Source organism: Lagenorhynchus albirostris, chromosome 7 (genome assembly GCF_949774975.1).
Source record: "Lagenorhynchus albirostris chromosome 7, mLagAlb1.1, whole genome shotgun sequence".
Taxonomy (NCBI): Eukaryota; Metazoa; Chordata; class Mammalia; order Artiodactyla; family Delphinidae; genus Lagenorhynchus; species Lagenorhynchus albirostris.
Window position 1 is genome coordinate 33,041,553 of NC_083101.1, and position 25,562 is coordinate 33,067,114.

Consider the following 25,562-nt stretch of genomic DNA (forward strand, 5'->3'; position numbering starts at 1 on the left):
ATTTGGGACACAAAGCCAGGCGCCCTAGGTTTTTACCTCTTGCTTCTTCTTCTCCACAAACTGCAGCTTCCTTGTGCGTTCCTAGGTTGGAGGACCCTCAAAAGCCCAAATTCCGCATTTTGCGAACCAAAATGAAAACCTCCCTCTAGGAAAGCCAGGAGCAGGCCCCTCCCATGCCTCTGGTCTTTCATTTTCTCCTCTGTAAGACCAGCCAAGTCAAATCTTCATGCCTCTATGCAAAGTGAAATCTTCACTTACCGGAGGGACTCCTCTTTCAGGAGCTACTGTGGGTATGGGAAGCGGGGGCCCCTCAGGGAGAGCGCCACCCAACTCTTCTGCCCCAGCCGTGGGAAGGGACTGCTCTGTTGTGGCTGCTGCTAAGTCTTCATCACCAGGACCCTGAGAAGCCAAACCAACACGATGAATCAAGTCACCTCACCCATGATGCAATGTGCACACTGCTGCTGGGAGATTCGTTGACTTTCCTTTCAGTGGCACTAGCCCAATTTCAAAGCACTTCCCTACCTACAACTGTCATTACACCCAACACACTCACAGAAGCACAGACTCATAATCCCCTTCTGAAACATGCATCTCCTCTAAACCCCCTCCCCAGTCATGGTGCTTACTGCCTCTCACCCCAGCAATGCTGTCTAACTTTGGACCACATTCCGAGAAAGTTCTCCTTGGACAAAGATGGGGGTAGAGGGTCAGGACAAAGCCTGCTCCCCTGACCCCCTCTGCTCTGCTCCTTCAGTTACATCCTGCCTCCCTCCAGTTGGTGCCGACCCAGATAAATGCTCTAACGAAGCTGCCTGTGCACTTGGCTCTGGGAAGGCCGGCAACTGCTCCTGTCTCGTGACCCTGACCTCTCTCCCCACTGTGAGCCAGAGAGGATGCTAGGAGACACTAGCTTGCTTGGGGCCGCTGTGGGTGTGAGGGGAACCAGGCCATCAGTGGGGAACCCGCTGGCCTCCTCTTCCTCAAAAGTGCTGAGGGGCACTTTTGCTGTAGCTATTGTTAAGCTTTCTTCACTGATTGGACCCTGAAATGAAATTGGCATAAGGGATCGTGACACTTCATCCACACCCCTGGTTGGTGGGTGTGTGATTATGGGGAGGAACCTGCTGAGGCCATCACATACCTCTCAGGTCGTCCCCTCCCTGCCCTGGAGTACCCTCCAGCACACCTCTGCCGCGTGCTTTGGCCCAAACCTGCGCATCCTCAGGAACTGGCACTCCCTACCTCCGCAGGAAGCCCTTCTGTCTCCAGACAGCTCTGCTAGTTAAGTTCTAGTTTCTGTTGAGTAAAGACTTGGTAGAACTGGGACCTGAACCCTAGTTTTCTCAGCCTGTGACAAGGCATTTGCCTTTAAAGAAGAAGGAAAGGTAAGGAGGGAGGGAAGAGAGATGAAGGAGTAGAGAAGAGAAGAGGAAGAAGAAGCAGGAGAAGGTGGTGGTGACGATTTGTTAATTACAATAATCCATGTAATTGCCAAGTGGCCTTGGGAGCCCCGTCACCTGGCCAGGGCACACCTTCCCCACTGTAAGGTTTCCTTGTCTGGACATTAGACCAGAGGTGAAGGGCTGGGAGTGAATGTGTGGAATGATCTCAAAGGCCAGTGTTGACATGTGATGGCCTGACAAGCCCCTCGTTTCACTCACTCAGCAAACATCTACTGAGTCCCCAGCATCAGCCGGGATGAAGACAGATCAGTGAGCAAGACGTATGTGATCCCTGGCCTCACAGAGCCTCCAGCCTGGAAGGGAGCCAGTTGTGATGAGGCCTTCCGAGGAGTCGTTTGGGGTACTGTGAATGTGTCTAACGGGGAGACTTCACAGCCTGGGAGGCACCTCCCTGATGAAGCGGTGTTTGAGCTGAACTCTAAAGGATAAGCAGGAATTAAAGGAGGGAAGAAGGAGGAGGAAAAGGTTCCAGGCAGAGAGGGGAGGGTGTGGGAAGATTCTAAGGCAAGAAGGAAATAGGTATGCTCAAGAAACTGAAAGAAGGCCAGTGAGGCTGGAGCGCCAAGAGCAGGGACAGTGGCCCAAGGTGTGGCCCTAGAGGCTGGCGAGGCCAGACCCTGCAAGCCTTGGAGGCCAGGTGTGGGAGCGGGGTCTGCAGCGAGGACAATGGTCCACAGAGGGCTGCCCCCACCAGGAGGAACCGGGGGCAGAGAGGATGGAGGAGGCCAGGAAGGGCCTTAACCATTGCCCGGGCTGGGGATGCGGTGTCTCGGTACAGGGGGCTGGCGTTGGAGAAGGGTAGAAGGAGGCAGATCTGTGATGTGCTGGGGTAGAAAAATCAACAAGACTTGACATGTGACAGAACGTGGAAGTAAGGAAGAGGGAAGAGAATTCTGGATTAGGCAGCTGGGGGATGATGGTTCCATCATCTGAGATGGGAACACAAAAGGAGTGGAGATAGGAGTCTAGGTTTGAATCTGTTGAGTCTGAGTGTCCTAGGATACTTGCATCCTGTCTTCAGGAGTTGGGAGCAGTGTCTCCGTGAGGCCTGAGGAGAGGGCTGAGAAGGCCTGGCCATGCCCTTGGACCCCGCCAGGGCCTGCCTGCACCTGGACCCTCCACTGAGCTCTGAGAACCTGTGCTTGCACCCAGAAACGGGCATGGCGGTGCCCGCCATCACCTCCTCCACTCACACCCAGCACTCCTCCACCCCGGCTCCCGAGCCCTGCACCAGCCTGCTCTGTCCCCACGCCTCCAGGGCCCACAGTACACTCACCAGGCACCGGCAGACTCCACCTCTGAGGGAGTATTTGGTCAGAGAGGTGTCCCCTCCCCATTCAGGTTCTTCTGGATTTGCTGAACAGAATGGAGACCGGCCCCCTGAGAAGGCCAGGATCCGCTCCCAGCTGTGACCTCAACTTTCCAGCACGTTATACTCCTTACCAAAGTGAGCCCTTCCCCAGGGTCCTGAGTGGGCATGGAGAGGGTCAGTCCCCCGGTGGGCACACTGCTGGCCTCTGCTTCCCCGGCACTGCTGACGGGCACCTCGGCCTCCCCTGCTGCTGTCGCTGCTGAACCTTCTTCGTTATCTGGACCCTGAATAGGAAGACGTCACAAAGGGGCCCCATCACTGATCCGCTGCGCTGTGGCCAGGGGAAGCTAAAACTGCCCTCCCCGAGGTTACTGATCATTGTGGTGACAGGTCCAATAGATGCTTCCCAGGCCTTTACTCACTGGGACTCTTGGCAGGAGGTGACATCGTTGGCCACTCCCAGAGCAAGAAAACACCACCCCTGACCCAGACCTAGACACAGCCTCCAAACCCACCACCCTCCCCCCCGAGGCTTGCTTCCCCCAATCTTTCTAAGATCCTACTGTGATTACATCACTTCCTGCTTTAATACCCTTCATTCCACATGTTGCGTTGATATACGATATTTGCTTTTCTCTTTCTGACTTAATTCACTCTGACTTCTGTATATACAGCAGAAACTAACACAACATTGTAAAGCAACTATACTCCAATAAAAAAATTTTTAAATAAATAAGTAAAAATGAGAGCAAAAAATATTTTTTAATAAATAAGTAAAAATGAGAGCAAAAATAAATAAAAGTTATATATTATTTAAAGGAAAATGAGCTAAGATCAAATAATTGAGTTTAAGGTCACTCATGCTTTACTGAAAGCTGAAATTAAAGAGCATGTATAAAATCTGGAAAAAAAAAAACACCCTTCAGTGACTTCCCATTTCTGCTGGACACTCAGGCTCCGTCTCACGGCGTCCACGGTCTCAGAGGCTTCTCTAGCCACATTTCCCCTCCCCATTGCTCACGCCAGGCCCCACAGCCATGCTGCGCTTGTTTAGGTCTGTGTGTGCTCCTGTTGATGCCTCCAGGCCTTTGCTCCTTCTGGCTCACCTCCCAAACACACGTCTCACCCCATCACTTCTAAGCATCCCCCTGGTCTCGCCTCCTTTCCCCAGGAAGGCTTCCTGGTCCCCCGAGTCTGGGCTCTGGGACCCTTTTGATGCTCCCCTGTGCCTCTATTGTTCCTCTTCCCTCTCTGTTCCCAGGAGCTGGGTCTATCCTATTCACCTGGAGCCCAGCACAGCACTCCACAAACACCTGCTGAATGAGTCAACAGAGGCCTCGGCCTCCAAATCAGTGTCTACTGGGACTCGGCCCCACAAGGATGTCACTCTGTCCTTTGCAAAGAGGTGAGGAAGGCCAGTGACTGCTCCCACCTGAGACGCAACCAAACTCCAGAAGCAAGTGAAGCGGAGCATGTACTCTGAGCTAATTACCAGAGTGACCCCTTCCCCAGGGTGCTCGGTGGACATGGAGAGGGTCAGTCCCTCGGTGGGCACACTGCCGGCCTCTGCTTCCCTGGCAGTGCTGATGGACACCTTGGCCTCCCCAGCTGCTGCTGTTGCTGCCAAACCTTCTTCCATATGTGGACCCTGGGAACAAAGGCATCACGAGGGACCACGCCACTTGCCCATGCCCCCGATCAAGGTGGCTGTGGCTGGAGAAGACTGACTGCCTGTGTCCTCCGGCCGCTTGCATTTCTGTAGCTTCTTTCCTCAAGGCACTTTTTTATCTGTGATGTTACCCCAGCTCCACAACCGTCCCAGAATCCCTGTGGCAGGAGAGACTGCAAGGCACATGTGTCTCCCATGTGATTCCAAGCATCTGTTTGCCACACCAGTGACTGGGAGATCAGTGCCTCCTGAGACACATATAGCTACGCCTCCTGCTATAGCGCTAGACACTTCAATCGAGACCTGTCTTCCTCCCTGTGACCTCCCCTACGTGCGCATCCAGGAGCCATAAGAACAGGGCAAGTGTCTTCGTCCATGATGGTGCTTCAGAGGTACGCAGGCAGCAACCCCGCCCTCCTCAGCCTTCTCCAGACTGGACACCCCCCCTCTTTCCCTGTGACTCAGTTTCTGCGGGAAATTCACAGGCAGATTCTCTGAAGGTTACACAGCAGATGCAGGAAATGGCAACAGAGAGCAGCTTTGGCTGTTGGTGTCACCAAACCGACTGTTTTATCTGTTTCACAAAGGTTTGTTTTTAAAAAAAATTTGGGTGGGGTTTTGCTTCGTTTTGCTGCAAAAAGTAGTTCTTTGGGCTTTTTTTTTGTTTGTTTTTCAGCCACACCTCATGGCTTGCGGGATCGACCAGGGATTGAACCCTGGCCCCGGCAGTGAAAGCCTGGAATCCCAACCACTAGGCCACCAGGGAACCCCCCAAAAATGTAGTTCTTTTGGATACTAAAAACACTAGGCTGATCAGAGTTAGACATATTTCTTTGCTGAAGGACTTCTCAGAGCCTTCTCTGTGAGAAGAATACAGAGTGGATCATTCCCCAAACTTACTGGCCTACAGAACCATTTTTCCATATAACATCAAATCCTTACAGAATTACTGTCCCCCCAAAACAGAGAAAAGATGATATCATAGGATTTTAAAATGAGATTTTTTTTCTGACTCAATGTCAGCTAAAGCCCCAAAGTACAATTCCATAAGCCTCAGGTAAACTCCGTGTTCTAAAAAAAGGAGCCAGACGACTTACATGGGACAGGCAAAGAGAATGAAATGGAATCAGTTCTATCAGCATTCGCCCACCACCTGCCTTCGGCTATGTAAGAAAAGGTAAAGAATTCATTTAGGGGTTGAGTGCTTAGAGACTTTTGTAAGAATTCCTTTGGAGACAATTTTCTGTGTGCTGTGGCTCCCCACTGGCCCCCACCACAAACCATTTGGTGAGCTGGGTATGTAGTGTTTGGACTTTGGGAGGCAAAGGGACTGGGGTTTGATTCCCTCTAGGGAACTACCAAAGGCAAAAGCAGGGAGCCATCCAGACTGAGTCAAGAGAGAGAGACAGAGATATCTGCTCTGCAGTTGTTTTCCTAGTGAATGACTGATATGACCCTTCCAAAGGGAGCCAGCTAAAGCCATCTGGAGACGGACTCCCACCCAAAGGGCCCCCTAGAGGATCAGGGTGACCAGCACAGGGTGGAAGCCCAGGCGGAAGTTGAAAGGCCAAAAATGGACTTGGGTCCTAGATTCCCTGCAGGAGGACCTGTAAGGAATCACAAAAGCCCCCGTGAGAGAATGTTCCAGCAGCCAGATATCTTCCCCACAAAAGGCCCAGATCACTGTCTGACCAGCCCCATAAAACTATGTCGTGGGGCTTCCCTGGTGGCTCAGTGGTTGAGAATCCGCCTGCCGATGCAGGGGACATGGGTTCGTGCCCCGGTCCGGGAAGATCCCACATGCCGCGGAGCGGCTGGGCCCGTGAGCCATGGCCGCTGAGCCTAAGCGTCCGGAGCCTGTGCTCCACAACGGGAGAGGCCACAACAGTGAGAGGCCCACATACCGCAAAAAAAAAAAATCAAAAAAACTGTGTCGTTTTCTCCAGGTGGGCCAGACTTTCGGGTAATGGGGGGAGTGATGAGAGGGAGGAGAAAGAAGTAAGAAAACAGAGAGGAAATATCCCTAACCATGCTTCCTTCCCTGCCTGGCTCCTGGTTATATTTGTATTGAATTTTTGATATTATGCTGCAGGGATTTTGGAAATACCTGTGAAAATAGGTTGTTACCAGATAGTAACTGGAAGAGGAGAGAAGTGTCTTGAGTTTTCACCCCAGGATAGGGGAAAGAATGAGCTGACACAAGGGTTTTAGCAGAGGCCACAGGTGAGAAACATAATTTGCTTTAATTTGGCACCCTCCCTGTGTCCAGCATTTAAACAACTGGCTTTGCAAATGTAAAAGCCAATTACCAAACAATAGAGCAAACACACCTGCAATTAATCTCATTCTCTCTTGAAGGGGCTCAAAGGGCAGAAGAGGCTGTGCATCTTCACAACAAGAGGGATTGAGAACCCAGCATGCATCTCCCGGCAGGTTTGAGGACCTGCCTCTCCTCCCCTGTCCTGGTGCATCCCTGGGGAGACTCTGGGGCCCTGGGACTCCCACCTTCTCTGTACCAGCAGGAGGGAGGCAGTCTCCCTGATATTCAATTAAAACCCTTGTGACTCTCTATGGTGCCCAAGACAAGTCACCATCAAGTCTGAAATAAGCAAGCCAATGTACTACTGACTCAGACGAAATTTACCATTCACTTACCTCTTCAGTGACATGAAGGAAGGCCCCATCCCCCGAGCCAGTGTCAGTAATGGGGGAACCATCCACAGTATCAACTGTCTCCAGTGTGTCATTCAGGATCTCACCAGACCCTACAGGAAGCAGGCATTTTGCACTTAATAACTGCATTTTGCAAATGAAAAAGAATGTGGTCTCTCTTCACCTGTGACTTGGAAAGATGTCCATAATACAGGATTAAGAGGGAAAAAATGTTGCAGAAAATCGGACAACGAAAGGCAGTATTACATGGTGGTTTCGATCACAGGCTCTGGCACCAACTATAGGGTGAGAACACTGCTTTGCCGCTTACTAGGAATGTGACCTGTGACAAGGCATTTACCCTGTGGCTCAGGTTCCTTGCCTATAAAGAGGGGATCATAATTCCTATCTCCTAGGGTCATTTTGAGGATTATGTGTTACAAGGATTAATTAAACTAATGCAGGAAAGGCACTGAGGACAGTGCCTGACATATAGTTAGCAAGGGATAAATGTTCATTGTCAGTGTGGTTCTACATTTGTAAAAGGAAGAAAAACTATATATGAGAATACACGTTTTATCATCATTATATATATTATCATTATATAATTAATATATTAATTATTATATATAACATATAAAATATATAGATAATTATGTACATATGTGTGTGCAGATAAACCACACATACTAGGCTAAACCACAGTACTTAACAGTATTGGTTTCTTCCAGAGGACATCAGAGGAAACTATTTTTTTGATTCATACAACTCGGCATTGATTGAACTGTTACCACAAGCACATATTTCTTTGGCAATTTAAAAAAACAAATGGAGTCCTAAAGCAAAGAAAAAGACATTATACTAACATGAATGCCTGCCTGTTACAGGCTGGGCTGCAGGCTAAGCACATCCCACGCACTGCCTCCTGGAAGTCTCCGGCTGGCCCATCTGTCCTACCCACAAGCACCTCCATACCACCTCGCAGCAGGTGGGCAGAACCAAGGCAGGAATCCTACGTTTTCAGTATCCCCACTGTCACCCCACGGTGTGTGTCCTGCTCTGATCTGCACACTAGCACCTTGTGATTATTAACCCCGTTTTGCAGAGAAGGAACAAGGTCCCACATAAGAGGCTGCGAGGGGCCTGAAGCCAGCCCTTTCCACACACACTGTGCTCATGCACGTCCCATGGTAAGGACACTGTCGAGGGGGAGGTGATGAACTATTCAAGGGACCTTGTGCCCACATGCACTTAAAAGACTGAATGCCCAGCAGTGGTCAGTCTCTCACTGCTCTCTCGTCCTCCCTGATCTGACCACCAGGGGGTGCTGTGCTAGCAGGCAGAGGGACCCCAGGCCTCTGAGTCCCCACCCCTCGGAGGACCGAGTTTTGCGGGGGGGACCAAGGTCCTACGCCAAGATGGTGTCAGGGACCCTTGGGATAAAGCTCCTGGGAGGCTTTCCCTAGCCAGGGACAGGGCTCGGGGTTCAGCCCCTTCCTCCTCCCTGAGCTGTCTGCTCAACAAGAATGAGGGTCTCTAGCCAGCTCTGCTGTTTCTGCTCGGCCTTCTGTCTGCCACAGAAGTAATCTGGCACATGCCGGGGAACAGGCGAGCTGTGCTGGGTCTGGGTCCCGCCTCCTGTGCACTCACCCCTCAGTCTAGGGGAGGCCCTCGTCTCCTGGCCCTGCAGCCTCTGCCCCCTCCTAGCCCCTCTCTCTGAGATCCTAATTCCCCCCAGGAGAGCAGCATGTGCCATTCACAAACCACTTCCACACCCGCAGCCACAGCATTCAGTGCTCTCATCCAGCCGGGAGGCAGGGGTTGTGAATGCTCGCAGTGGACGCCGGAGCAATCCAAAGCTTGGAAATGCTGAGCAACTTGCCCACGCCCGACAGCAAAGAGGTGTCTGAGCAGGGTTTCCGTCCAAAGGGTCTCATCCAGCGGTCTTTCCACGGCTACACCCTGACTCCTTGCTGGTATTGTAACTTTATTAAATTATTATACAATTGTTTTCTATTCAGTACTATATACCTTCCCTCACAGACAGACTTCCCTAGTTGTTAAAATAATATTCATTTACTGAGGGCAGAAGTAAAAGGAATAATGATGCATAGGATTGTAGAAGACAAAATACCGAAGTACAAGAGAAAATAAAAGCCACCTACAACCTGCCACCAGAGATGACCACTCACAGCATTCTGTTGTATATTATTCTAACACACACACACACACACACACACACACACACACACACACAGTGCTCTACATGGTTATATATAAATAGATATAAATAACATATATTCAAATTTAGGGTCACAGCACACATATAGTTTTGAAAGCTGCTTTTCTTGTGGAGTACACCATGATCATGTCTCTGGGTCATTAAATTTTCTGTGTCACCAATTCCAGGGCTGTACATGTGAATGTGGGCAGTCTGGGTTGTTTTTGACCTTGTACCTAAATCTCAGTGCTCTGGCGTTGGCTGTAACTTCAGTTTGAATGGTTACCCCTCTGATAAAGGGCAGAAAATGCAGGCCAATCTCCGGCCATGCTGCTGCCTGGGGGATCCTGTCAGATCCTGTGCAATTGCTTCTGCCAGGGCTCCTCTGTATGGCTGGGCAGGGGTGAGAGCCCTGGATGGGTAGTCAGGAGGCCAGCACTGCCCCCAGGGCCTGCCAATGACCTCCTGGGTGTCTGCCCCTCTTTGGCCATCAGTTAGTTTCCCACATGTGCCAACAGGAGTTTAGATGGCCTGATCCTCAGAGAGTCGGCGAGTTTGTGGCCAAGGCTGGAAAGAGTAGGGATTCTGGAGTCAGGCCTGGGCGCTGGCTCAGTCCCACCACTCACTAGCTGTGTGACTGTGGGCACATCACTCACCTTTCCAAGCATCAGTTTTTCCATCTGTAAAATCCTAGCTAATACTAGCGACTAGTAGACATGTTGTCAGGATTGGAGGGGAAGTATGTAAACACTTGGCACACAGTAGGTATTTAATAAGCAGCCACAATTATCACAAGCTTTTCACACCCCAGGCCCTTCTGGAGGGGTGGAGTCTGGGGGTTAAAAGTTCTGGCATCCAAGATTAAACACCGGCTTTGCCATTTAGGAGCCGCGGAGCCTCGGCTGGGTGACATAACCTCTCTGTGACTCGATGTCCCCATCTTGTTTGGGAAATGAGGGTGATTATAGTCCCTTCCTCAGGGGGTTGAGGGGAAGCTCAAGTGAGATGCTCTCTATCACATACATCACCCAGTCGTCACTCAACAAAACCCACTGCGTATGAAGGTGCATCGGGGACTTGCCTTGCTTGGGGCTGCTGTGCGGGACGGCGCTCACGTTGGTGGTTTCCTGGGGCCCCTCAGGTACAGGTTCACCGGAAAGCTCTGCATCCTCAGAGGGAGAAGACAGGATTGGAGGTGTGTTGATGGGGCCAACTCTTGCTTCTCTAGACTGCAGGGGAAATGAGACCCAAAGGATTTACTCAGCAGGAGAGCAGAAAAGACGGCAGTGAGTATCACTGGAGAAAACAGTATCTCCACAAAAGCTGAATAAACCAGAAGAAAACCTAGACCTGCCTATTGTGCACCTGGGCGATCACTGGGCCACCCAGGCCCTAAAAAAGGTGTATGTTAGGGTAATTAAACTTTGTTCAGTTTACAGCAAGACTCTGATACTCTTGGCTGAAGCTCTTTGAGCACAGAGACCATATCCCTGTGATCCCTGCATCCCAGGCCAGCACAGAGGAGGTGCTCAGTAAAGATGCGTTAAAGGGAGGGAGGGAGGAAGGGGGCTGTGCTCAATAAAAGCTGTATAAATCCAATCCCAGAGGTACACTGGCCCTGTATACCTATGAAAAAAAAGATGGGTGTGGTTTCCTTTCTAGGAAACTTCAGCTTCTGTGTAACTTTTCCAAAGCCAGTCAATGTCTTCACCACCTTTACCAACTAGGAAAAAGCAAACAAACCAAAAACCCCAACAGTTGGAAACAGAGCAGTTCAGAGAGCTAGGCAGAAATCCTGATAAAGGGCAGCAAAGGTCATCCCCAGACCCAGGATCGGGGAGCAGCTCCTATGACCCAGGGCTCGTTAGTGGTCAGATAATCTCATCACTTTCTGAGCTCAAGGGGCTAGGGTAAATGGAGGGATCCTACCGACCAGTGTGGGACCTGTGGTATGAACACGAAACAACTAAGACGCTAAGATTTCAGGGTAAATTTCTTACCATACCTATCACTTACCTATCCTGACTAATAACAGAAGGTTATTTCCTTAATGTCAGAACCTAGTATATAAATGATGACTCTCTGGTCCATCAGAACAAAGAAGATTCTTATGCACCCCAAAACTTAGGATTTAATGGTTCAGTTCTTATAACCAAACTCGAGTCAAATCCCAGCTCTCCACTTATTAGCTATATTATATTGAGCAACTCATATAACCTCACTGAGCCTCAGCTTCCTCCTCTGTAAAATGGGGCCAATAATAACTACTTAAAAGTTATAAAATGCATGGAGGTGCTTGGCATAGGGCCAGACCCATAGTATGAGCCCATAAATGGTAGCTATCATCAACATCCCTAGATGTGATTTCTCTGGGTGTTAATATTAAAGGTGATTATCGTTTTGCTCAACTGTACTTGTAGTTTTTTCCATAATGAATATGGAATACTTGTGTACTAAAAAAAAGATATAGTCTACTGTACCTTAAAATCTCCAGGGTGAGGGCAGAGATGGAAGGCTTCAAGAAGTTGAGCCTTGAAGAATGAACAGTTTCAGAGAACAGGGATGGAAGGAGGCATTGAGGTGAGAAAGGACACAGCACTGCCAGGGCCTGACAACCTGTGCTTGGCCAGGGTTCGAGGATGGAAGCAGGGGGATAAAGCCTGGGGAGGCAGAGAGAGGGAGGGGGCTGGCTCTTAGGTGAGAAGTCTGGCCTTAAACCAGAGGCAACAAACTGTGTCCCTTTGGGTATCAGGATGGGGGAGATGTGGGCAGGTGTGTACTTTAGGGAGTTCACCCTGGTGTCAATGAGAGCATGGATTTGGGGTATTGAAGTTTAGGCCAGGAGACCAGGAGGGTGCACTAAAGAAGCCCAGTGAGGCAGGAACCAAGGGGGTATAGTGGGAGCAGCAAGCAGTCACTGCCCCCCAACCAAGGAGAGGCTGTGAAGAAGACCAAGTTAGAGCTCCCCATTCCCCAGCTGCATGGTGGTCTAGCAAGGCGGTAAGGACCCCTGCCCCAGGCAGGTTCCTCTCCTCTCCCTGCCAAGGGTTGGGGGAAGCCACTTCACCATGGTTCCCTAGCCTGGAGCAAGACTGCTGGTGGCTGGAAGCCAAGTGGCTTTACAAGGGGCTTGGGATTTGAGATGAGGCAGGTAGGGCAGGTGAGCGTACGGGAAACACAGGACAGTCAGGTAAGGGTGGGCTGAGCTCAGTAACTCAAGGTGGCAAAGTTTGACTTATATGAAATCACCAACTCCAGCCTCTCAGCTAAAAACCTCTTCTGGCAAAACCCCAACAAGGCAGCCATGAAGCCTGGGTTCAGGGCAGAGCTGGTGAGCTGACCCTCGGCAGTCAGGGTCAGGTGTCCTGTCTCCAACAGGCTGCTGCTGGTTTTCAGGCATTAGTGTGGATGGAGAACCAGTGTGGCCTGTGACAAAATGAGAATGTCAAGCCTTAAGAGTTTTTAATTAAAATGTGGTAATTTGGGCTTCCCTGGTGGCGCAGGGGTTGAGAGTCCGCCTGCCGATGCAGGGGACACGGGTTCGTGCCCCGGTCTGGGAAGATACCACGTGCCGCGGAGCGGCTGGGCCCGTGAGCCATGGCTGCTGAGCCTGCGCGTCCAGAGCCTGTGCTCTGCAACGGGAGAGGCCACAACAGTGAGAGGCCCGCGTACCACAAAAAAAAAAAAAAAAGGGGGTAATTTGCTGGCCCACGTTCAACACATATTTCCTGAAGCCCTACTGTGTGCCATGTCTTGGCTGATCCCCAGGATATAGAAGTGAGTAAATAAGAAGGGCATCTGTCCTTAAACTGCTGGACTACGGGGAGATGCAGACCCAGACCCAACTAACTGTGATGAATGTGACACTTGGGATTGCCGGAGTGAGAGTCACGCGTGAGGAGGGCAGCGTGGCCGTGGCCTCCAATGATGGGCTATGGACTGGATCCTGAAGGAGTGGGAATTGGCCAGGCAGAGACAGGGGTGCGCAAGGGCCCTCCGGGCAAACAGAACCTGCAAGAGCCAAGGCACAGATGAGGAGTGAAAGGGTGTGTTGTGTTGGGAATCTGTGAGCATTTGGGTGTGGGTGGAAGAGAGGTCCTGGCTGTGGCGCAGAATCACCTGCAGAGTTTTGTGTAAGTACGGACCATCAGATCTTACTCCAGACCTACTGAATCTGAATGTCCAGGTATGCAGCCCAGGCAAGAGGCTTTTTTTAAGACCCTCCCCCAGCACACACACCCCTACACGCACACATACGCACAACACATACAAGCACACATACATACACACACAGACATATACACACAGACACATAAGGACATATAAATAAACACACACACACACACGTTCAGGACTTTGATGCACAGCCAGGGCTGAGAACCCTAAGGTATTAATTCTAACTCGTCAAAGATAGAGCTTTCCAGAAATGGAAAGGTGTGTCAGCACATGCTGACTTAGCAGGGGGAAGAATTGGGGAGCAGGGACTCCTACCCTAAATGGGGAAGGAGGCCAGGAGGGCCTGGCTTTTTAAGGCCCTGAGTGCTCAGGCAGTCCATGATTCAGTTCGCTAGTCATGGCTTGTGTCCTGGAGGGCGGCAGGGCTGGAAAGGCTGAGGACAGGGAAGTGAGATTCATTCCAAGAGAGAAGCCAGACAGAGAGGGGAGGGGAATGTCTGAGCCGAGGAGAGTAATTCCACCACCACCACCACCACCACCACCACCCACCACACCCCCCCACCACCACCCACCACCACCACCACCACCACCACCACCACCACCACCACCCCCGCCCTGGAGGGGGCGGGGCAAGGCCGGTGGCCAGGGAGGGGAGCCTTCCAGGAGAGGGTGAAAGGGAGAAGTCCCTAGCTGGGGGTGACATGACTGATAGCAGCCTGGGTCCAGGTTGGAGACCTGGCTCTGCCACCTCCAGGCTGGGCAGCCCCGGGGCAAAGCACTTCACTTGTGTTTACCTCAGTGCCTCCTCTGGGGAATGAATGGAAAACACCACCCTGCAAAGAAGGTTACAGCCCTCCCTGACCAGCACCCGCCTCCATGACGTCTCATGCTCCTAAGCCCCACTCCCCTTTCCTGTCTGTCGCTCAGGGCCACCTCGGGTTATTAGCCTCTCTGCTCAAGTCAGCCTCACTCCTAGCTGTGAACTGGTACCCTGGGGGCGGGGGGCAGCGTCAGGCTAGAAAGCCCAGGGGACCACGGCTCTGTGCCCTGCTGCCCTATGCCCTGGACATGCCAATGGGGTGGCCAAGGGCTGATGGGCACACAGGATTGCAACACTGCCCAGAGAAGCCACCCGCCAGTCACCACCTAGGCGGGCACCTTGGACCCTTGACTTTCTCCATCTCAGCTACCCCCAAATCGGCTGTGGTCCTGAGGATGCACCCCTGCAACACCGCCCAGGCCGGCAGCACAGGGTCACGGCCTGAACCCTCGATGGGGCATGAGGGGACCTGTGCTCTAGCCTCAGCTCAGCCACACACCCTAGGGCCAGTCTCCTGCCCTCTCTGGGCCTCAGTTTGCTCATTTGTACAAAGGGCAGTTTTCTGTACACATCTGAACAGAAAGAGGTGACCTTTAAGTCCCTCCCACACTAACAGACTCTGGTCCTGTTCTGCATCATCCACCCCTCTGTCACTGGAGGTCTATAATTTAAAGCCCCCACCTTATTTCTAGCTCCCTGCTTTCTTCTATCAGAGATGAGTCTGTAGACTGAGCCAGACCAGTCGAGGAGATGGCTGGGGCTTCTGTGCTCAGTGACTCAGACAGTGCCGGCTGTTTTCATTACAACAGGCTCCTTGGTGTCTCCACAGTCTGATTCAGTGCTTTCAAAACCACTTCCTTGTCTTGGCCATGGGGCACATTCCCAGGAGGGAGGAGGCCCACACCACTGGGAGGATGGCTGCCTTTCCCATGGGGCCAGAAACGAGCTCCTGGGAGGACTCTGCATCTCATAGGAGTGGGGGCCCCAACTTCCTTCTCACAGCCAGAGCCCTGAGCAAATGTGACAACAGCCACCGTTCAGGGCCACCTCCCTTGTGCCAGGCACTGGGCCGAGACCTGCATGGCCTCATCTAACCTCACAAGGACCTCATGAGATAGCACGCTGATTATTGTTTTATGGGAGAGGGGCTGAGGCTCAGAGAGGCTGAGTAAGTCACCTAAGCTCACACAGCTGGGAGGTGACAGAGCACAAAGTTCACCTTTGGACAGCCCTCTCGTGGCCACAGCACAGGGTGGCACCCAGGTAACGGTGTTCCCCTGCAGTTGGGATTTTGCAAAGTGCCCATTGGCCAGTGTTTTCCTGACCTCCCCAGGTGAACTGTCTAATGAAGTCACAGTTCTGAGAACAGAGACGTCAGACCAGGACTCTCTGATATCGCCTAGCCCCCTAAAAGCCGACTAAGAGGACATGGCACAGCATCCAGTACTCACCGGGGCTTGAGTGTAGGTGACGGCTTCCAAGATCTCAGCTACTCTGTCTGTATCCTGAAGCCCGCTGGTCTCTCCTGACGCCTGTGTGGAGACAAATCATGCTGGGCAGAGGGGGGCAGTTTACAACTGCGGAGTCACAGAAATGAACTCCTGTGGAGGAACGGTGCGTGTGTGAAAGAGAAAGAGAGAGATGGAGATGGATGGAGACAGAGGGAGTGGGATGGAGAAGACAGCATACGTCTTGGCTATTCTTTCTGTTTCCTTCCACATTTTATTGCTCAAACAAAAAACTACAATCAGTGTAGTCTCTCTAACATACCTACTTGCATTTTGCCCAGGTGCCCTTCAATCTCGATCAAAAGGCACTCCCTCTTTGTGCGACTGTCGCCAGAATTCCTCACTGGGAGTCGTTACATTTGAAATACATCCTCCCTTTGCTACCTAGTCTTCAGGGTTAGCCCCCTAATGGCAGCCAAGACACCGTATGCCATGATTTTGTAACTTATTTGTGGACCCTTGGGTTGTTTCTGTTTGTTCAATAGCAACACGGAGATGAAGGAATAAATACACACAAAGCTTCCCTTCTTTCAGCGTCATGCGAACGCCAGGCTGGGATCACAGCCTCAAGGAGAGCAAACATTCTCACAGATCCAAGTTCCACCTTGAAGGGACTTTCCAACGACACTGGCAGCAGTTTTTACTAAATGAATAAAATCAGCTTATTTTAGCTTTGGGGCTGACACCACCCAAAGAGGGGCAGAAGCTCTAGGAATACGCCACGCTCTGCCCATCTCTGCCTTTCCTGCATTATTGCCATGGCTTCTGCCGGGAACACCTCTTCTTCATCTGGATGACACTTGCCTGTCACCGGTCAGGCATCAGCTCCGGCCTGACCGGCTTCCCACTGCTCCTCCCCCACCTTCCTGTCCTACCTGACCTCTAGAATTTGGGTCTGAGGGCCACTCACACTCAGCTCTGTCACTGCAGTTTGGGTGTGTGTGAGCATCTGGAGGATAGAGACAGTTCCCAGTTCATCCCTTTATCTCCAGCATCTCCCCAGGTCTGTCACCTTGCAGGTGCTCAGTCAATTCTGGCGGGGGGGGGGGGGGGGAGGGAGGGAAGGAGGGGGGAAAGGACCCATCTTTTGTCCCCTGCCCACCACCACTGCCCCCCAGCTGAGGAACTGATTCATTTGCCAAGCATAAAAGCTAAATTTAGTTTTGCTTTTATAAGAATTTACACCCAGAATGTCTTTGAGTTTTTACTTTGATTTTAGAATCCTGACACCCTTTCTTGGCAGGAAGTCTGGAAACCACGCCATTGACTGGCACGGCCACGGAAGAACCTAACACCTTAGAAGAAACGCAACTCCTCCCCCACACACACCAAAGACATGGCTGAAGTTCTTAAAAATAATAATAAAGCCAAAAAGCCCAAAATAGGACTTGATGCAGTGCTTGCCAAGATGAGAGATTTCAGAGACTCCATGACGTTGGGAATGAAAAATTGCCTGGGCACCAGCTTCTCTGGCTGCCGGGGGGAGGTAGGGGCTCACCGAGGATTCTTCAGCTTCACACAGCTCCTCGGGAGTCCTGGGGTCACGGTGGATGGTAAGCTGCTGTATAGACCCCTAGGGAAAAGCAGAGGGGTCAGAGGCCACGTCTACAGCACAAGCAGCCATGGGAAACATGACTTTTTTGTAACAGAGAAGAAGCCGTGAAAGGACAGGTGTGAGGAGTGCCGCCCAGTGCCGTGACAAGGAAACCAAGCCACCTCCAGACCTGTTCTCATTCAGGGGCATGCTCCTTGGGCCAATGTAATATGAGCCCCACTAACTAGAGAGGTCCTTGGAGAGCATGGTGTTCAAAGCATAGACTAACAGCAGCCTCCTAACTGGTCCCCAGGTCCCCAGCTTGTCAACAACGAGCCCTAAAATGCACGCCTCCCGCACCAGAAAGTGTCTCTCCTCCATGACTCAATGCTTCCCAGCTGGAAGGAACTGTCCCCAGAGTAGGTGTCCACCAACCTCCCTGCTTCCACTCTGCCTCCCCTCTCCACACCTGACAGCCCGTTCTCCATGACTATCCCCAAGCAAGCGTTTCAAAATTATTCATCGGATTTTAACTTCTTAAAATCCATCTTCCACTGTCCTACAGATAAACCCAAACCCCAGGCCACAGGCCTGTCCTGAATCAGTTGGGAAGGTATCAGTAAGAATAGTGCTGACTAAATGAATAACTACAGTAACTTAGGGATCTGCTTTAGAATGGCTTATTCATAAAAAACATTTTGGGCTTCCCTGGTGGCGGTGGTGGAGAGTCCGCCTGCCAATGCAGGGGACACGGGTTCGTGCCCCGGTCCGGGAAGATCCCACATGCCGCGGAGCGGCTGGGCCCGTGAGCCATGGCCGCTGAGCCTGAGTGTCCGGAGCCTGTGCTCCGCAACGGGAGAGGCCACAGCAGTGAGAGGCCCATGTACCGCAAAAAAACAAAAAAACCATTTTGACAGCAAAATCAGTTTTCCGGTATTTTTTTCAAGTCGCATTATCCAAAAGGAGAGAGAGAAACTACCTCACACTCTGGCATCCCAGCTATTCCACCTTTGTAGAAATTACATGCAACTGCCACCCTTTTCCAAAGATAAAATCACTGAAGGATCTAACAAACCTTACCCTTTCTATAATGCCTTAAAACATACAAAGTGCTTTCACACAGGCTAGCTCACATGACTCCACAACCCTGTGGCCTAGGTTTTCTTATCCCTCCTTATAGATAAGAGAACACAGAGAAGATCAGAGAATCCAGATACTGTCTAAAATCATCAAGCTACACTGAAAACTCAGCGCTGGAATCTAGGTTTTGTGTTCTGGGCCTAGCTTTCTCCCACCAGCATACATGCCTCTTTGAGGACATAAGAATAAGATAATAACAAGAATAGTTGCTTGTGTTTGTCGCACGGTGTCCAGAGGCCCCCCTGATCGGCAGGGCTCGGACTCACAGTGAATCTCTCCAGCCCCGTGGCTCCTGCGTTGCCGACGAAGATTCCCGCGCTGGGCTCGAAGGCCAAGACCCGGGAGGACCTCGGGAAGGGGACGCGGCTGTGTTCTTCGCAGTCCACAAGGAGGGTCACTTCCTCGCCCTGGACAACCATGGCAAAGCGGTTCCACCTGTGGGTCATCACGGGCACCGGGAAGGCGGCAGCCTCGTGGGACACCTTGGAGCCGGGCTCCGTATAGTACAGGATGACCCGCTGGCTGCCGTCCTCCACTCCTGAGAGCCGCAGGCCCAGGTAGATGACCTTCTGGAAGGCATCTGTGATAGCAAAGAGCATGCCGCCTCGGGCACTGCTGGGCTTCGCCATCACGCTGATGGCAAAGTCCCTGAAGAAGGTGGGTGGGATGAGGGTCCTGGCCGGGCGGCCGACGTTGGCACCAGGCCCGAAACTGTAGGCCGGGAAGCCACCATAGCCAGTGACAAAGGACACGGACGAGGGCAGCGGGACACCGATGAGCTCCGTGAGGTCCAGGTGGCCCTGGGAAGCCAATTCTGCAGGGAGGGAGAGAGGAGGCCATGCTTCACATATATATTCGACTACGCTTGGAAATGAGGAAGACATAAATTCAGGAATGAAATGGGATCCTTCAGGAACCCCACTGTTGTGTCTTAATTATTGTTTTTCAAACTTTTTTGACAACGACCGACAATAAGAAATGCATTTACATGGCCACCCAATATGCACGTTTAGACAAATATATATCTGTAACAGCGAAACAGATGTTTCATAAAACATTATTTACTTTTAATACTTACCAGGCACTATGATATTTTCCTTTCTGTTTAACAATTCTTTTTCTCTTTTGTTTTATTAAAAACATGCTGGAAACAACCTACTGAATTGATATCATTACCCATTAACAAGTCATGATTAGCAGTTTGGAAAACATTTAAAAATATTCCTAGAATATCCCTACAGTGTTCCCCCAACAACTTAAGGATTTTTTTCCCCATTTCTTTCTTTAAAAGAGGATAGGTTTGGGACTTCCCTGGTGGCACAGTGGTTAAGAATCCACCTGCCAATGCAGGGGACACAGGTTCGAGCCCTGGTTCGGGAAGATCCCACATGCCGCGGAGCAACTAACCCCGCGAGCCACAACTACTGAGCCCGCTTGCCTAGAGCCCGTGCTCCGCGACAAGAGAAGCCACCGCAATGAGAAGCCCACACACCAAAACGACACTCGCCGCAACTAGAGAAAAGCCCATGCACAGCAACGAAGACCTGACGCAGCCAAATAAATAAATAAATTAATTTTTTAAAAAGTGGATAGGTTTATTTTGTTTTGTTTTATTTTGAATGAGGTCTACTGTTTAAGTGCCTCAGGGTGTGGGGAAAAAAGCAGGGACAAAACCAAGTGTTCTCAGACCTTAGGACAACTGAAATCCGTATCATCGTCATCGCCCTTTGTCACTGTCGTCATCATGGTCAGCATCACCCGCATTCCCCGGGCTCTCACTCTTACCAGGCTCTAATCTCTTCACATACATTAGCTAGCTCATTTACTCCTCACAACAACTCCATGAGGGTAGGTACTATTATCCCCATTCTACCCCAGAGAAAACTTAGAGAAGGTAAGAAATTTGCCCAAGGTAAGCCCCTCAGGAGAGCATCCCACTAATGAGGTGTGTTCTTAACCACTACCCCTTGGGGGGAGAAATAATAGGCCTCCATTGTGGTGGCCTGGAAAGGACCCCAGGTTCATGAGCCTTGGTCCACCCAACCACTGTCCCCTGGGAGAAGGCTGCAGGCTGGCTTGCAGTGACGTGCACCCCTGTGCACCTGCGGTGATGAGATAGGAAGGCAGGTCCCAGAGAGAGGTGGGCAGGAGCTCTGCAGGTGGGACAACAGATGCAAACTGGATTTTGAAAAAGGAATGCTTGAAAAAAGGAATGTAAGATATTCATTTTGTTTAATATGTTTAGATTGATTTCATGTTGAGATGATAATTTGGGGAAATTCTGGGCTAAATAAAATATATTATTAACATTTTTAGAACAAGAATAACATGAGGAACAGGCATGGGCCCACCACTCCACTTAAGAAAGAAAATATCAACTCAGCTGAAGCTCTCATGTACTCTCTGATCCTATTCTCCCTGCCTATGCCCCAGAGGCAGCCACTCTGGGGGTCTGGTGTTTATTATCCCCATGCATGCCTTTGTGTGTTTACTACATGGCTATATGTCTCTAACAGAATGCAGCACTGCTGTGCCTGTCTACTAACCTCATATAAATGTTGGCATGCTGCATGTATTCTGGAACTTTTTTATTTTCCACTCAACGCTGTATTTTTGAGATTTATCCCTGTTGAGACGTGTGGTTCCAGGTCTCATATTTTCACAGCAGTACTCTAGGTATACATAAGCCACTATGGATTAGTTCACATTTCTGCTGATGAGTGAGGTTACCATCACTATTACAACCACTACTACTATGGACTTTCTTATACACATCTCCTTGTGCTTACCTGTGCAGGTAATTCCACCACTTAGGGTAGAATTATTGGATGATATGGGTATATGCATCTGCAACTTCACTGAGTGTGGCTAAATTGTTCTCTTAAGCAACTGTGCCATTTTTAAAAAATTGAGATATAACAGACATGTAATATTGTGTAAGTTTAAGGTGAACAAAGTGTTGATATGATACTTATATTATGTATTGCAGTATGATTACTTCCCTAGCATTAGCTAACACCTACATTATATACCATAATTATCATTTCTTTTTGGATGCAATTATTATCTTAACTATCATTAAGATGCAACTGTGCCATTTTACATGTCCACCAGAAGCATGTTCTTGCCAACATTTAGAGGAGGTAGAGAGATGAGATTTGGGGAGTGGTCCATGGGGCTTTTCAACTACAGTGATGATGTTTATTTCTTTTTTTTTTTTTTTTGCGGTACGCGGGCCTCTCACTGCTGTGGCCTCTCCCGTTGCGGAGCACAGGCTCCGGACGCGCAGGCTCAGCGGCCATGGCTCACAGGCCCAGCCGCCCCGCGGCATGTGGGATCCTCCCGGACCGGGGCACAAACCGTGTCCCCTGCATCGGCAGGCGGACTCTCAACCACTGTGCCACCAGGGAAGCCTTTTATTTCTTAAACTAGATGATATTCAAAAGTATTCCTTGTAGTATTCTTTATAAAAATGCCATGGAAAATATTTCACAACACTCAAATGAAAACGATTGTCCCATCCTCAACAAAGGGCAAATCTGATCATGCTGAGAAGGCTTCTCTGGCCATCTGTGCCCTCAGGGTCCGCGGCAGCCTGGGCACCTGGCTGGAGAGGCCTTTGTGGTCTAGACCCAGCCGCACTCTGACTACCCAGCCCTCCCGACGCCCTCCCTCCAGTGCCCCAGGCCATCACAGGTCCCCTCCCCTCCTTGTCAAATGCTCTTCCCTCTGCCACCACCCCACCTCACCCCACCAGTTATTTTTACCAGAATAACTAACTCCTCATTCTCCAAGACTCCCTCCCATGAAATCTTTTGTTTCACCTCCTGACCTACATCTCCTTCCAGGCCCGCATCAGATGCCGCCTCAATATATACTGAGGTCTTCCACTTCCACTCCCAGCACACTGCAGGTCCCTGTTGGGTCACTTGTCTCTCTCCCCATTGTACCACAAGAACGTGGACCACACCATTTATCTCTGTGTTCCCAGTATCCAGCTCAGTGCTGATGAATGAATGCATGAAAAGATGAACAAATAAATGAATGAAGTCCAACCCCTTCAGTTTACAGAAAGAAGGCAAAATTGAGGTTAAAGGAGGGAAGGGATCTGGTGGCTAAAAGCAGATCTGATTCTCAATCCAATGCTTTTTCTGTCCAGTTTGCAACTTGCAATAAAACAGAAACTAAAGTATGACAAACCCCAGAAGGCAAAAATAACAAGATTTATAAATTTCATTAAATTTAACAACACATAAATTTTTAAAGTTCTGCAGAGCAAAAATAAATCCCCACAGTGTCAAATAAAATCCCAACCTGGACAAAAATATTTGCTACATATATCACAGGCAACAGATGAATTACGCTAATACACAAAACAAACGAATAAGCAGGAGGCCAAAAATCCAACAGAAAAATGGGCAAAGAACAGGAAATTCTTTCCACAGTAAAAGAAAAAAAAATGGCTCTTAAACATATGAAACAATACTCAACCTCATTCAGAACAAGAGAGATAACAAGTAAGATTATGAAGATACCATTTTCCCTATCAGATTGGCAAAGATCAGAATGTTGGATAATATTCTGTTTAGCAAGAGTTTGAGGAAACAGGCATCGCGTGCATCGCTGGTGGGACTGTAAACTGGCACAACAACTGTACGAGGGGCACTTTGACGATATTTATCAAAAGTAAAAGTGCATATGTACTCTTTGACCCAGCAGTTATACATCTATGAATTTTTAGAACAGATACAGTTACAAATGTGACATATAAAGCACTTACAAGAATATCCATTGCAGTATTGTTTAAAATGTATCTAAATGTATCTAAACCATTCTGTCTTGGAATTCTTGGGGAATGGTTAAATAAATAATAACTTTTGGGACTTCCCTGGAGGCACATTGGTTAAGGATCCACCTGCCAATGCAGGGGACACGGGTTCGAGCCCTGGTCCGGAAAGATCCCACATGCCATGGAGCAACTAAGTCCGTGCACCACAACTACTGAGCCTGCGCTCTAGAGCCTGTGAGCCACAACTACTGAAGCCCGCGAGCCACAACTACTGAAGCTTGTGTACCTAGAGCCCGTGCTCCGCAATGAGAGAAGCCACCACAATGAGAAGCCCGCGCACCGCAACGAAGAGTAGCCTCCGCTCGCCGCAACTAGAGAAAGCCCACGTGCAGCAACAAAGACCCAACACAGCCACAAATAAATATATAAATTTCTAAAAAAAAAAAAAGTAACTTTTGATATACCCATACAACGAAATACAATGCAGCCTTTAAAAAGGTATGGTTCCTTAGGTTTTAATATGAAACAAGATGTATTAACTAGAAACAAACATATAAGAAAGACAAGGTGCAGAATGGAATTGCTATCAGTTGGAAATACATATATTAATACATAAATATATAAAATATATTTTAATATATATATTAAATACATCTAGAAAGATACACCAGAAACTGGGACCAGAGATTGTCTCCAAGGAACAGTGCTGGTGGCTGGGAGACGACAGGAGACTTTCTTTTCACTGGATACTCTTTTCTACTTTTTGAATTTTACCCCAAGTACATGATGTGAAAAATAAAGACATTTACATATTTTTAAAGATGTTAACACCCTACATCCCCTTTTAGAAAGTATAAAACCTTTTCTTCATGTTTCTCCTCACTCAAATACAGCCCATCTCTATAGAAAGAAGAAAAAGTGAAAAGAAAAGAAATAGAAAAGCAAGCAACCCACTGAGATTTCTTTCCTCCCTTCCACAGTTTAAAGATAAAAACAAACAAAACCATGAGTACCCTGCTGATAGCTTCGCTTTCTTCTCCATTTAATCCAGTGAAAGCTTTTCCTCTAGCTCCTCTCTCTCGCCTACTGAAAACAGGAGGAGAAGTCCCTCTCTGGTGGGATACTCCAGGTTTGTAGAATGTGTGGTTCCACAGGGAGTGAATGACCAGGGCCTCTCATCCAGCGGCTTGTTTCTAAGTGGTGTCCTGAGCGTTCAAGGAACAGCTGGGGTTCCAGGGTACCCAAGGACAGGGGCTGAGAGGTTCCCACCCAGAAACCTGCTTAAACCAGCCCAGTGCTGCCATGGCCAGTAAAGCCCAGGCTTCCATGTGGCCATTCTGGGAATTCTTAGTTCCAGGAGGATTCTGGTTTGGGAAAAAAAAAAAATCACCAATCTATCCAATCTCCTTATCTTATAGACAGGGAAATGGGTGGTCAAGGAGAGAGTTCCAGGACGAGGAGACACAGCCAGAAAGCAGTAGATAGAGCAGTGAAGCAAGGATAGACAGAGGGGAGGTGTGATTCTGCCTTAGGGGTGACTTGGAATGACAGATGACCCGGAACTGGTATCCCTCCCATGACCCCTAAGCTGCCTCAGCCCTGCCAGGCACAGACCACTGGTTGGCCAGCCGGACAGTGGGCAAAAAAGGCAGCCTGCAGAGGAGAACTACCTTGGTGTTGGATTCATATCCAGCCTTTGCCAATTACGAAGCGGGCAGCTTTTGGGCAGATAACTTACTGCTGACGAGGGGACATCCCACCCATCTCACACATGGGGACCAAATGAGATGATGGAGGAAAAGTGCAAGTGCTCAACAAATGGTAGAAATTGGTCTTCTGTTTGATTCAAAGGTATAAGCTTAGCAAAAAGCAAAGTCTGCAAAGAGATCATTTCCTAATCCTACCCCCCGCCCCGCTGCCCAGACCTCAGCCATGAGACAGGACCGGAGTGCAGGCATCAGGCAACAGGCCTTGCTTCCACTGGGTCGGCCACAGGGGGAGCCAAGCCACAATCTAGAGGAAGTCCAAGTCGGCCCAGCCATGCTCTCAGCAACCACCACTCCCTCCACACGCATGGTCCCACAGCGTGGCGTGGCAGGGAGCGACCCCTGGCCTGGAGTGACCCATGCTCAGGGCTGCGCCTGGGCCTGCTGGCTCATTTCTCCTTGGCCTCCAGCAGGAAGGCCACCTGCTCAGGCAGCCACCAGGGAGGGGAGAGAAGCTGGGGAGCCAAGACAAACAGGCCCAGCAACTTGGTCCATACACTTGTCCTAGG

At 49.9% G+C, this 25,562-nt stretch overlaps 1 protein-coding gene across 1 annotated transcript in view; it reads right to left on the reverse strand.

Moving 5' to 3' along the window:
- Positions 1–25,562, reverse strand: part of COL15A1 (collagen type XV alpha 1 chain) — a 103,005-nt gene that overhangs the window by 50,436 nt on the left and 27,007 nt on the right. Inside the window, exons 3-12 of the mRNA XM_060154758.1 lie at positions 18,765–19,312; positions 17,323–17,397; positions 15,768–15,848; positions 10,402–10,549; positions 7,103–7,212; positions 4,271–4,426; positions 2,910–3,062; positions 909–1,045; positions 458–464; positions 259–399 (exon numbers count right to left, since the gene is read on the reverse strand). Coding sequence (XP_060010741.1) covers positions 259–399; positions 458–464; positions 909–1,045; positions 2,910–3,062; positions 4,271–4,426; positions 7,103–7,212; positions 10,402–10,549; positions 15,768–15,848; positions 17,323–17,397; positions 18,765–19,312 — 1,556 coding nt within the window. The remainder of the gene's footprint in view (positions 1–258; positions 400–457; positions 465–908; positions 1,046–2,909; positions 3,063–4,270; positions 4,427–7,102; positions 7,213–10,401; positions 10,550–15,767; positions 15,849–17,322; positions 17,398–18,764; positions 19,313–25,562) is intronic.